At 57.0% G+C, this 13,895-nt stretch overlaps 1 protein-coding gene across 23 annotated transcripts in view; it reads right to left on the minus strand.

The window, feature by feature from the left end:
- The window catches only part of PTPRF (protein tyrosine phosphatase receptor type F), an 86,479-nt gene that overhangs the window by 20,930 nt on the left and 51,654 nt on the right, over positions 1-13,895 (minus strand). For 17 of the 23 annotated variants that reach the window (XM_081054768.1, XM_081054766.1, XM_081054785.1 and 14 more), the window contains 6 exons: positions 10,735-11,004; positions 8,596-9,177; positions 8,200-8,336; positions 7,623-7,767; positions 3,584-3,889; positions 2,754-2,947 (listed from right to left, as the gene is read on the minus strand). In XM_081054768.1, the coding sequence (XP_080910894.1) occupies positions 2,754-2,947; positions 3,584-3,889; positions 7,623-7,767; positions 8,200-8,336; positions 8,596-9,177; positions 10,735-11,004 (1,634 nt within the window). The remainder of the gene's footprint in view (positions 1-2,753; positions 2,948-3,583; positions 3,890-7,622; positions 7,768-8,199; positions 8,337-8,595; positions 9,178-10,734; positions 11,005-13,895) is intronic. The other 6 variants (XM_081054780.1, XM_081054779.1, XM_081054778.1 and 3 more) reach the window with 1 other exon arrangement.

Genomic DNA, 13,895 nt, shown 5'->3' on the forward strand with positions numbered 1-13,895 from the left:
TACAGTCCTGGCCTATGCTCGTTGCTGTGATATGATTATTCAGTGTGTCCTTTCATTTTCAAAAGTATCCCAGTTGGAACGATCAATTATACAGTCATCGTCGGCAGAAGTGTCCCAGAGACAGTAAGAGCTGTACTGTGGCTGGGGGCCGAGGCCGGCTGGCCAGAAAGATGATGGAGGTGTGACTGCCAAACTCAGAGCGTGGGTCCTGCCTTATAGGTACAGGGGAAGCACTCAGACCCCTGCACCTTCCTAGAGATGCCTGAGATCTCAAGGGAGGAAGGCAAGTTTCAGGTATGACAATGTTGCTATTTCGTGATACGTTCTTCTTTAGGCTAGCCATGGTGCATGTGTAGCTGTAGTAACTAGACAGGTGGAGGGATTAACGGCTCCATTCTGTAGTCCTGTGGCACTGGAGGTTGGCAGCTGTACAGCACAACTCAGGGACATGGCTCATGACATTTCCAAGATAGAGGTACCATGGGGTTCTCCAGCCCAACCACCCCCATAGGGCTGGTCTGGCCTGTCCACCAACCCCAGTGCTGGTCTGGTCTCTGTCCACTGTGCCAAGTTCCTCCTATTTGGGGAAGCACTGTTGGAAAGTCCTTACAAGGAGAGTGGGACAGGATATGGGGAGAGGCCACTGACAGGCCCCATAGGCCCCACTTTCTAAGGTGTGGCTGGGCCCAGTTCTGCTCTACATCCCTTGCCTGGTGGGAGACCTGCACTGTCCAAGCCAGGCCTGGGCAGGAAGGTCCTCACAGGGCACATCTCCTGTGTAGAAGGCAAAGTGAGAGGAAAGGGAGAGACAAAGCGGGTGGAGCAAAATGGAGGAAGAGAGGACAGGAAGGGATCAGAGGAAAGAAGAAAATGAGACACAAAAACAGTCAGTGAAAGGGACAGAAATAGAGGAAGTAAAACAGAGACCATGAGAAAGGGACAGGAGGACACAGGCAGGTACAGTCAGAGACCATGAGAAACAGATAAACCTGAGGTGGAGACATACGTAAAAGGAGATGAGTCTGGCGACACACTCGTGGGGGGCACGTACCCCATGGCTTTCAGAACAAATGGGGGCCCTGGGTGTAGCAGATGGTGCTGCTGGGTGCAGGGCAGGCTGTGGCATGCTTGACAGGGCACTCGGGACAACTAGGCCCTGTGGCCAGGCTGGGGATCAGGTCCCATCTGCTCTCCTACTGGCCCGGAGCAGAATGCCTCAGTCCCACAGGGCCGCAAGGGCAGGCCCACCATTTTCGGTCGGCTTCCCTGGAGCCTGGGCTCATGTTTACCCATCACGGGATGTCTGGGGTCAAGAGGGCAGTGCCTTTCCTCCTACGGCCCAGTTCCCTTCAAATCATTTGGGACCAGATGGGAGCACCCGAAGTAGCTTCCCTGGAACCCCACTGGCTGCAGCTGTGCTGCTGGCCCTTAGGATGGGAGGGGCTGAAGAGAGCCCATTCCCGGGATGTTTCTGGGTGGGTGTGTCCAATGAGGTTCCAGGAGGAGCCCTCAACCTGCCCCAGGAATGCAGGCGGGTATGTCCACCTTCTCCACCCTGTTCTCCTTGCACCGGCATCGGCAGGCTGCATTGAAGAGAACGGCACCCTTTAGGCAAAAAGGAATTTTGTTCAGCGGGCTGAACCCAGTAGGAGACACAGCGGTCCCTGTGTGGGTTGGTCCGCCCCAAGCACAGCACGTACAGCACAGGACATGTGATAGCACCTCATTCCAACCCAGGACGGGGTGAAAAGCTGGACAGGGAAGGCATGCAGTACTGGTGGGAATCTGGGCTCCTTCCCTCAGGGCTAGCTCAGCACTGCCCCAGGGATACCCCCAGGCCGATTCTGGATGGGGAGACCCTGACAGCACACCACACCAGATATGCCTCTTCAGCAAAACATTTTGGGAGGGAACTTGAAATAGCAATTACAGCCCTTTCCCAGAAATCCAGAGAACTGGCTTCTTATCCAAGTTCAGCTACCCACTTACTGGGAAATTTGGACCACTTACATCACCTCCCAGGACCCCCGGTTCTTCATCTGAATGGCAATTCAGTGCTGAGGATACCCCCAGGGACCTCACCCCAAACTCATGGGAAGAATCATCATCCAGAGGACAGAAGCACGGAGGGACATGTGAGGCTGTCTGGCAGGCCCCACCCTTGAGAGTAAACATCAGGGGATGAGCCAGCCTCCTAGGGGCCGGTACAGAGCGACACTCCAGCCTGGCCATTCACAGAACTCGGCAATGGCCCAAAATGGGGAGAAGACTGCCCAGGAGAATTCTCCCTGCCCTTGGCCATGGGAAGAGTGGCTGCCCAATTTAGCACTGTCTAGGAGGAAGGCATATCTCAAAAGTCCAGCCTAAGGTGACAGTGAAGGTACTCACTGCAAACCACAAAGGAGGGCTTAGCAGGGCTGAAGCCTGGGCAGGGGTGACAACGGAGGCCTGGGTCTGTGGAGACAGCTCCTCCGTGCTAGTGATGGTGACTGCCAGGCTGGGACTGTCACCAGGGCAGATGGGGCTGGCAGGGCCTTGTTTGGCAGTTTGGGTAGATCTAAGACACAGGGAGTGTTCCTGGAACCTAGCCCTAACCTCCTGGTCTCAGTGCCGCCCATGCCTGACATAGGATGTCTCGGTGTCATAGGCCATCTGAGGGCAGGCAGGGCAGGGAAGCAAACCTAGGCTCCAAAGAGGAAGCGAGCGCGATGGTCTCATCCACCCTCCCACCCCACCGCCTCACAGGCGCGCACCTGAGCCTCGGCCAGCATGACGTCCTGGATGACGGGTGGGCCCCGGGGCTCGCCATTCTCTAGCCGCACATAGGTGACCTGATAGCCGCGGATCTGGCCGTGCTGTTTGCTGGGGACAGGCAGCTTCCAGGAGACGTGCACAGCAGTGGAGTTCAGTGGCTCCACCTCTACCTTCCGTGGTGGCCCACTAGGCACTGGGGACCGAGAGACAAGGAAGTCAGATGGTATGTGTCCTGGCTCAGGTGGACAAGCACACTCCAGGGTCTCGCCTTTGCACCCTGCTGCCCCAGGAAAGGCCCTGACATAGCCTCTTTAGACGGTCTGTCCTTGGAGTGGAACATGGAGGGCTCCCTCTGCCTGGAAGAGGGAAGAACCCAGGACCCTGCGACCCCTATGGCTCAGGGCTACCTCACTTGGCGGGGAGGGGAGAGGCCTTCGACTACCCCAAAGTCAGCACAACCTGTTCCATCTCCTCCTGGGGTCCCATATCATGCCAATATCCACCCCAAGTGAAGTCTCGTTGATTCTGGTTTGAGTGTCTCTTGCACCAATCTTCCCAACTTTGACCTCTCAAATGTTAGATGGGGCTGCTTCTTCCACCTTAGCTTCTTAAGGCTCCAGCTGCCGTGGGGACATCCCCAAAGGCTGGGATTTGGGCACAGGCTATCGCATAAGCTACATCTCCCCAGGTTTAGCCGTTAAGCCTGCACCAGGAAGAGGAGTCCCCCTGGGCTTGTGAGAGGCAAAGGACCCGGGTGCAAGCTGGGTAGTGAGTGTCCAGGCAGAAGGCCGCCCCCCGCCCCGCCCATCCCCTCAGGGCCACTGCCTACCGTCCTCATTGGTGCGCACCAGCACCGGGCTGCTGTCGGGGCCAGGGCCCACGTCCGTGTGCGCCCGCACCCACACCCGGTACTCCGTCCACTTCTCCAGGCCCACCAGGTCCCAGCTGGAGTGCTCGCGGCTGATGCCATTCACCACATGCCGCCGCCGGTCCTCGCCGTCCACTGCCTCGTAGGCCACCGAGTACTGGGTGATAACGCCATTGCGGCTGTCGGCCGGCGGCGGGACCCAACTTACCCGGACTGTGGTAGAGCCCGTGCTCACACATGTCACCTTCTGGGGAGGGGCGGAGGGGGCTGGGAAAGACAAATGAGGGGAAGCAGGCAGATGGAGGGGGCGGGTCACAGGCACAGCGACGAGTCACAGAGGAGGGAAACTCACCCAGACAGGCCATTCCCCAAGTACGCAATGGCTATTCCAGGGCCCCCCAGGAAGTCCGCTGTCACTGCTGCCAGACAGCCCAGCTACCTCTGGACCACAGACGCGCATGCACACTCCCTCTCTTCCTTTCCCTCTCTCTCTCTCTCTCTCTCTCTCACACACACACACACACACACACTGTCTCCCACACACACATATGGTGTCTCTCACACATATGGGGCCCTAACACAGCACCTCACACGCATATGCTGTCTCACCCAAAACACACACGGCATCAGATGCAAATAAGCACAGGGCCACACCACCCCCGCCCTGCACACCCGGTCACACACACAACCACATACAGAGAACTCCAGATGCTGTGCTCACAGCTAGCTCTTGTCTTCTGAGGACAAGTGGACCCAATGGCTCTTCCAGCACAAGGATGCCTCGGCTTGTGCCTGCCTGAGTCACAGGTGACCACAGAGACTGAAGGAGGCCAACAGCTCTTGGAGGAGTTTGGAGAAAAAGTACCTGACTGAGGTGCTCTCACTCAACGGGCTCTTTGGGGGTTAAGAGGCAGGCCTGTGTCCTCCTTGCTCCCCATGACACGTCCAGAACTATCCCCCCTCAGGATTCTGCTGCTATTGCACGGGCTTCCTTGCCATGTCAAGTTCTGCCACCATCTCCTGCCCAGGTGACTTCAGCAGTCCTCTTAACCCACTGGCCCCAAAGCCCTTCATCTCCAAAGCTTTCTCCTCCCCAGAACTGCTATGCTCAGGCCCTGGATAATGACACTACTGGGAATGGCCCTACCTCCCAAACCCTGGCCTCCAACGTCCCCTCACAGATCTCACCTCTTGTCCCAGCCAAGCTACTCAAGGCCCCTGGCACTGCTCTTCACCCCATGGGGAACTCCGTCCCTCAACCTACCATCCTTAGCACCCCCAATATTCAGACTAGACAATAAAGTCCATCCACCATCCTACCAATATCTCAGACTCCCTCGCCTCCTTCTTGTTCCTCGCTCCTACCTGGCCCACACTAACCCCTGAATGAATCCAATTCTCTGCCCAAGGTGGCGCTGGGGTGGGTAGAAGAAGTCACCTGCCCAGTCGAATTGGCATCCTCTGACCACATCCCCTGTGGCCTTGACTGGGCCTTCCACACAGCTTGCCAGCCTGTTTTCTGCCCAGAGCACTCTGCCAAGTGGCACAGAATGGTTTCAACCTCCTCGTGCTCCTAAGACCTTCAGCTCCTGTCACCTCTCTTCCTCTCAGCACATGATCCTGTCTTCTACTTTGCAGAGAAAACCAAACCTCCCAAAAGCAGCTCCTGCCATCTCTTGCTACCAAACCCACGGACAGGACAGACCTGTATTTGCACCGATTCTCCCTTTTCCTCCCCCAGAAGGGAGGACTATGCCCTCCTGTTCAAGGCCAGTCACTCCCATCACCGGAGCGCTGCGGCTTTCCCGCCTCCTGACCCTCCCATTATCCTTCTCTTTTCCGTATTTTCTACTTCTCGTCAACTTCTCCCCACTAGCATTTAAACGTGCTCGAGATTTTCCTATCTTAAAAGACAAATCCCGTTCACAGCCCCAAGGTCGCCCAGCTGCAGCGGTCCCCTCCCTCCTGTCTAAACTTCCACCATCTGAGCTCCCTGTCTTTAGTTCCCGGCCTCCCATGACATCTCGTGAAATCCAGTTGGCTTCAGTCCCTCAAGCTACCCAAAGTGTCCAGGTCCACTCACCCACGTTCCTAGCTCCAGCAGACACTCCACATTTCTCTGGCCCTGACCCCTCGGCAGCAGTGGCTAGTCTGCTTCTTGAAACTCTCTTCTTCCCACCTCCAAGACCGCTTCTCCTGGATCTCCTCCCATTTTCAGCCATCCTCCTCAAGGCCCTGGATTCCAGCGGCCTGGCAAGCACCATCATTCAGACAGCAAACGGCACCTTGAGCTTCGGTGCCTGCCTCTGTCCCTCCCTTTCCGACCCTCAGCAGTGCCCCCACTCTCCTCCCAGGACTGCACATCAGAAAGAGGATTCCCTCCATGCTTCCTGAATCCCCAGCAGCCCCACACCTCCTCCATCACCAAGTCCCAGGCAGTCAGCATCCCAGACAGCTCTCAGATCCACCATCGCCACTTCACCCGAGCCGTCGTCTTCTGCCTAGACTGCTGCACAGCCTCTTCACTGGTCTCCAGGATCCTGTCAGGTGGGCCCATGCATTCCACACGGCAGCCAGTGATCCCTCCTGCCTGTCCTCTGTCTGCTCGCCCCTCACCACAACCAAGCACCTTCCTCCTTTAGTGCCCTGGCACTGATGGCCCCCTGCCTGAGGCCTCTGTGTCATCCCCGGAAGCCCTCCCTGACACCCCCAGACCAGATGAGGTTCCCGTTCCATCATCTCTCCACTGTGTGTCTCCTCCACAGCACTTGACACAAATATAATTAAAAGTTCATTTGGATAATGGCAGGTTTAACAGCTGTCTGCCCCACTAGACTAGGATCCCTGCGGGCAGAGGCCATGTCAGGGTCGTGCTGCCAGCTCTGTACTGTGCATGGAGCCTGGTGCCCAGCAGGAGCGCAAGAGGTACTTGTGGAATGAATTCATGACCACCAGGTCACACATGGCTCCCTGACATCACTGGTACATTCGCAGAGTCGCATGTGCCATGGACTGCTTCACAGACACTACTATGCTTAAGGTCACCACCATGTGCTCGATGTCTCAGTGCCACAACCCATCCAGCCACAGCCCTGTTCTATCAGAGCCTCCTGGACAGTGGCCCACTGTGGCCACATGACCAGACAGCCAGCCGTGGTCTCATAGTCTGTCATGGAGAGAGCTGCACAGACCCAGATGGGCTTATGGGTCAGACACCCCGAGACACACTCGCTGGATCCCAGTCCTAAGAACAGCCTTACACACCTAATTACAGGAGCACAACAGAGATTTACTGACACACATCTGCATTGTCAGGTGGTCGGACATGGTCACACACATGCTCACGGCATCAGCCTCACACACGTAGGGATACAGTAACACACAGCAGCACAAGGATGTCAGACAAACGGACTAGCAGACAGTCCCACACACAGACGGCCACACAGTCCCAGTGTGGGCACATGGACATGCTCAGTCACACGGTCGCATTCTTACAGATGTGCTCATATGTGCAGTTGGCTCAGTGGCACTGCACGGCTCACATGTATTTCTTCTCATGGTTGGGGGCAGGAGGCAGGGAATATGGGTGATGGGGAGATGAGATGTGGAAATATGAGGAGGGAGATGGCTGCCAAAGCAGGTCTGGGACATAGCGACTGTTGTGGCCCCACCACTGGGGATGGCCCAGTCAGCTAGTGACCAGCGCTAAGGGGTGGAGGAAGATGAGTTACAGACACAGAACTTACCTGGGTGGGGTAAGGGGTATGTGGGGGGACGAGGGGGCAAGAGTCAGGCAGGGAGAAGCGAGGGCATCAGCAGCCTGGACGGAGACCAGAGGGCACTTACCTGTCCCTCTCTAGGGGTCAGACCCGAAACCCAGACCAGAGTCCAGTCCAGGGCCCAGTAGACCTGACCACTTGCCTGGTAGAGGGGGAGGGGGTGTGTATGCGTCTGTGTCCCAGCCCAGCGGGAGCAGGCAGTGGCCTCAGGAGACACTTACTGGACTGTGCAGTGCGGGCCTCAATGGTGGGGGTAAAGACACCCACTCCTATCTCAGAGCGGGCAGCCAGCTGGAAGTGGTACAGCGTGTCGGGCTTCAAGTCCTCTAGGGTGTAGGAGGAGGTGGGGTCGAAGGTCACCTTGCGCTGAAAGAGCAGAAAGCATTCACTGACTGCTTGACCTCAAAGGTCAGAGGCTGGTCCCCAACATGGGCTCCAGGGCTGGCTTCACGCCGTATGACCACCTGGACCACACAAGGGACTCACTGCCAGGCTGATGCCACAGGCACCTCCCAGAACACATGGCCATGTGACTCCAGGAGAACTTTGGGGCTGTGGTCCAGCCAAGTGAGCCACAGCCTGGGAAACTCCAGGACAGACCTAGTGACTGCCCCAGCACAGGGTGACAAAGACTACAGAACCACATAGGTTGCATGAGCCACAGCGCCCCAAGGAGAACCCCAGGGACTGTGCCCATGAGTACGGAAGTCCAGCAAGGCCTGCCTGGGTGAGCCTGCCACAGACCTTACGGACCAGGAGGAGCCCTCCTGCCTCCTCTTGTCCCTGCTGGGCACTCACCTGCTGGCCTTCGTCCTCTGCTGCCCAGTACACCAGCTCGTATTTGACAATCCGCTCCTGTGGGGGTAGCAGCCACGAGAGCTGGATCCTGGTGTCCGACTCCACCTCGGCCTGGAAGTCGGCCGGCTGGGCAGGCACTGCAAGAGCCCACCCCAGGCGCCATCAGCCTTACCAGTTCACCCGAGAGCAGGGACACCCAGGGGAAGGAGGCAAGGGAAGGCAGATCCTCACCCCCACACCCATACCCTACATCCCAAGTGACCACATGGGTGTGGAATACGGGCCCTCATCCTCCCAGAGCCCCCAAGTGCACGGCCTGAGGAAGGAGGTGCTGCCACAGCTTTGCACACCCCAGCTCTGCCACGGCTGGCCAGTCAGCATCCCGCCCACACCTACCTCCCTGCTGCGTCTTGACCTGGATGGTGGGGCTGGGTGGGCCGTCACCCACGGCGGTGAAGGCCAGTACGCGCAGGCTGTAGGTGATGCCAGGCAGCATGCTGCCCACAGTGGTGAGAAGCCCCGCATCTGTGTTGTGCTTGTGCCAGGCGCTCAGGGGGCGGCGGGAGTCGGGAGTATAGTAGACACGGTAGCCCCGCACCAGGCCGTTAGGCTCCTCAGGCGGCTCCCACTGCACCAGCATGGTGCTGGCACTCAGCATGCGTGCCTGCACACGGCGCGGCGGGCTGGACGGAGCCTGCTCCCCTGTGCGTGCTCGCACGGCCTCACTGGGTGGTCCTCGCCCAATGCTGTTCACTGCCAGCACACGGAAGGCATATTCTGAAAAAGGGCTGAGGCCACCAATGCTGTAGCGAGTAGTGGCCACGCCGTCCACCTCCTGGTAGGGCCCCTCTGTGCCCGCTGCTCGGTACTGAATGCCGTAGTAGGACACAGGCTCTGAGTTCCCAGAGTCCCATGTCAGGGTAACGCTGGTGGCAGTCGTCTCTGTTACCACAAGGTCAATCGGAGGTTTCGGCAGAGCTGGGGACAAAGCAGGAGGCTCAGGGCTGCCCAAGGTCATCATGACTCCAGGAGCCAGGCCTGCCCATGGGGGTCATCCAACCAGTTGGGTTGACACTCATAGCCCACTTTAAAAAACAGCATGGAAAGCCTGCAGTAACCTCTGAGGATACCTAGTGGAGGATGGTGGTCAGGCCTAACAGCGGCCCTAGGGGCCTTGGGTCACCTAGTGTCTACTCACGTCACTTCTGGGACTTCCTGGATCAGCCCCTGTGACTCATATACCAAACAGACCCAGAGGTGATGTGGCCTGCCTAGGTTCCATGCAGATGGGAGACATACAGCCTGGGGCGCAGAGACTTGCCTCTGCAGCTCACCTGCGCTCACCCATTGGCGGGTATGTGTAACATGGACTGGGGAGGGGGAAGATATTTCCTCAGGGAATGGCCTTGGATTTTAGAAAGAGAGATGGGGCTGATGGCTTCACAGACACTGTGGCTTGGCTCAAATCGAAGGTGGAGAAGTCCCAGGTCCACAGCCAATCATTCAACAAATAATCCAGAGTCAGGCACTGTGCTGGGGCTGAGGACACAGGCCACACAGTCAGTCAACTCCCCGTTCTCATGGAATGTGTATTCCAGTGAGAGAGAAGCAACCAACACGTCAATAATGAGGATTCTGATGTGTGCCAGGACTGAAGGAAGCAGGGTGCTAGGTGGGGAAAACGCCAGGGAATCTCCTGGGATGGTGTGATTAGGGAAGGCCTCACAGAGCTGAGACCTGGAGAGCACGATGGAGCCAGTGATGACCAGGGCTGGGCGAGGAGCCCCGAGCATCAACGTGGGGTGCACAGCAATGAGGATGGCCACAGTGAGGATCCTGATCTTTATCCTAAAAGCCATGAGAAGGGGCTAGATGGCTTCTTTCCCTTCTTTAAAGGGAGTGACATGATCCTGCTTTACATGTTAAAAAGACCACTCAAGTTGCAGACTGGAGGATGGATTGGAGGGGGCGGAGTGGAAGCAAGGAGCCCATAGGAATCTGCTATGTCTGTGCGCCTAGGGCTCCAGGGAGCCCACATCCCCCTCGGCTACTAGTTTTTCACATCCTTCTTGCCAGGAGGCCAGGAAACCCGAGGGTCTGATGCTATATGGTGGTTGGAGGGGCACGCTGTGGAATCAGACCCCCAGGGTTTAAGTCTCTGCTCCAGCATTACTTCTGTGTGGCCCTGTCTCTCAGTTCCCTCACTTGTAAAAGGGGGATGATGAAAGCATCTACCACCCAGGGTGACAATGAAACTGAACAATGTAATCTGTGCTTCCCGGCATGGTGTCTGCCTCCAGGACTCAGTACCTGTTGGCAATTATTATTAAGACTATTAGCAACAGAATCCCCTCCACTGAGGGCCAGGAGGACCCCAGAGCCAGCATAACCAGGAGAGAGCAAAGACCCCCGACACGCCCTGGCCTCACAGTAGTCCCTCTCGCCCACCATGGGCGCCAGGACTCCTGCTTCATTCCGTGACAAGGCAGGCCATAGGTCACGGCAGGCACGCCCATGGGAGTCACTGCCACTCACCTTTCACAGTGACCTGGGCCATGGCCTCGATCATGCCCAGTGAGGAGATGGCCACACAAGTGTAGTTGGCAGAGTGCATGACATTGCTGAGCTCCAGCACACTGCGGCCGACTGGCATCTCGTCCTCCTTGGTGAGCTCCTCAGCCCCCATCATCCACTTCACGTAGGGCATGGGCGCACCCACTGCGACACATGTCAAGTTCACGCTGCCGCCCGGCATCACCTCCTGGCTGCTGGGAGGGATGGAGAAACGAGGAGCCACACGGCGCACTGTGGGAGGAGGGAGAGAGGTACTCACAGGCTGGGCAAGACAAGCAGGAGGACGGAAGGGCAGGGGCCCCTCATCCAGGAAGCCCCTCTTGGCAGAGTCAAACCCACTTCAGAGGTAGGAGGGAAGGAGTCCTTGGGCCCCGGCTTACAATCTCCCACCCCACTTTTGGGTCAGAAGTAGTCCCCACTCAGGGACTATCTGGAACACGAGAGAATCCGCAACCAAGCTCCCATTTTACAACCTAGAAAACTGAGGCCCATAAAAGTCCTGTCTGCCCAGAATCACACAGGGACTCAGTGCAAGGGCCAGACCTAGTCAGGGCCACATCCCAGGTCACCTTCCCGTGTCCACCCCTATCTGCTCCTGATGCCCCCCACCAAGGGTTTCCAGAGCGGCTAACTCGGGCACCAGTGAGAGAAGTCCAGGCACCCCAGGATAGAGGGTCCTTGGGAGCATGGCTGGGGCAGGGCAGAGGGTCAGTCTGCGAGTGACATGGCCACTTTCTCTGGAGTCTCTACCTCTACCTCCAGGCCCAAGGGGAAGAGATGAGGGTAGTAGCATGACCACCTGCTGGTACCTCAGCCATGCTCAAGGCACAGCCTAGGAACCCAAGAGGAGGGTCTGCTCCTCAGGAGGGATGGGCAGGGGCAAGGGGTCATCGGGGCGGGCCAGGAACGTGGTCCGCGGGCAGGATGGGCATGACGATGGCAATAACACGATGAGGGCGCCAAGCAGACGACTTTCTGCGCCAATGAACAAGGATCTCAAGGGGGAGGGTGGCTGTGCCTGGCCACAACCTCCAGCCTTGGGCTCCACGGATCAGAAGCTGTTCTGAGCTTCTCAGTCCAAGGTGCAGCCCAGTGACCCCCCCCCAAAGTTGCAGGCTTGGCAAAGACATCCGAAACATGCAGAGCGAGGGAAGGCAGGCAAGACCTAGCCATGGGCAGGCATTCTTGACATGCAGACTGCTCATGCAGCTGGGGGGCAGAGGCTGGGGTGTCTCCTTCATGGGCACCACTGCAGACAGGGCCAAAGAAGGCAGGCAGCAAGACTAAGTGACCAGAGGGTACCACTGAGAGTGTGGGTCTTAGAGGACCCTTGTTGGGGAGCCCAGACATGCAAGACCCACGGTGCCCCACCAGAAGCACCTGCACTACAGGTCTCAGAGTCTGCTGCTCACACAGCGCAAAACCACAGCATCAGAGCTGGAAGCAAACGCAGAGACTACCTGCTCCAACCTCCAACCTCACAGCACGGGAGTGAAGCTGCGGCCTAGAGACCAGACATCCAGCAGTCGTCAGGTCCTGTTAACGCACTATCGAAAGTACCTTTCAAACCCATTAATTTCCACGGGCACCACCAAAACCTAAGGCACCACCACCTTTCCCTGGATTGCTCCATTGGGTGCTGCACTGTTCTCCTGCCTCGCCCCCTCCAGGCCCCGCCCCATTAGCTGGCCCTCTACAAACAGCTGGTACAAATCTGCTCACATCCCTGTTGAAAAAGCTCCTGCATGGTTCCCCAACAACTCCTCAGCGCAGACTACAGGACCCCACCGTACTCAGCTCCTGCCTCCACCTCACTCTGCAGAGGCCTCCAGACAGAACAGAAACACTGCAAGTCCCGAGTGGGCCAGGCACGACTGGGATCATAGGCTGCGTCATTTCCCTGTGTCCCCAGGCTCACTGGGGTCTCAGTGTCTCACAGACATGTAGCATTCTACCTTTGAGAACTGGTATCCTCATTTCCTTTAGAGGAACCACCCCATTCTTGCTAAGTGAGGTGTGTGACCCAGATCTGGCTAATGAGATACAGCCTTTGGAACTTTTGCAAAAACTATCAGAACAGAGACCTTTTCTCTCTACTGTGGTGGTTAACCTTAGAGGGACTGGGAACCACCTTTCACAACATGCGACCTGCTTGATAACAAAGCAGTGAACTCCGGCGAGCAGAGCTGAGAGACAAGGACAGACACAATGCCCACCCAAACTGTTTAAATATCTGGGTCCTGCCCTGCCTAACACCAAATCTACTTCTATGGTAAGACAGCTGTTTTCTTGTTTTGCTTAAGCTGATATAAGTGGGTTTCTGGCATTTGTCCTAACGCTGGAAGTCCACACTGAATGTTGATAGCACATCACGGACAGAGTTCTATGTGGCAGAGAAAAGGTAGATCCCAGGGCACAGCTGGCAAGAAGCTGCAACAAAGAGCCTCTACTGAGCACGTTCCCCAAATTGCACAAGGGTGCAGCCAGAAGGCACAGACAGAATCACTGACTAGCCTGGCAGTGTAGACACCCCCTGGGGTCTGGAGGTAGGCCTGAGGGGCAGGCCATGGGAGCAGAAACGTAGGCAGGTCTGTTTGCAGACCAGGCCCAGGCCTGCCAATGAAACGCAGGGTCTACCTAGCACAGGCCAGGCTCGAGCAGAAAGGCACAGGGGAGTAGCCTTAACTGACCGAGTCTCTCAGCCAGTGGCTGCCTCATCTCCTTCTCGTCCATGGCATTTTGGGAAAGAGAAACCACTCGTGAGCAATTACTATGTGCTGAAGGTTTCCATGCTCCCATTTACAGACAAAGGAACTGACTTAAGACTGATACTTTAAGTGACATGCCCAAGATTATGCATGTACTACAAGTAGGGCTGTGTGATAAACTCACGTCCTTTTGAGCCCTGGCTGACAGCTGAAAAATAAAGAGACCCAGGAAGCTCCAGGGAGAAGTTTCTGGGTTTCTGGGTTGGCCAAAACTGGCAGGAGAATATATTCTCTAGTTGGCACAAGAATGGGACTTAGAGAGCCTGTGTCGGGAGAGGTCTTGGCTGCAAGCTTGACCCCAGTCAATGGTGGAATCTTGGGGCCTGCTCAGGTCCCTGGAAATAAGAACCAAGA

The sequence above is a fragment of the Rhinolophus hipposideros genome (assembly GCF_964194185.1).
Source record: "Rhinolophus hipposideros genome assembly, chromosome: 8".
NCBI lineage: Eukaryota > Metazoa > Chordata > Mammalia > Chiroptera > Rhinolophidae > Rhinolophus > Rhinolophus hipposideros.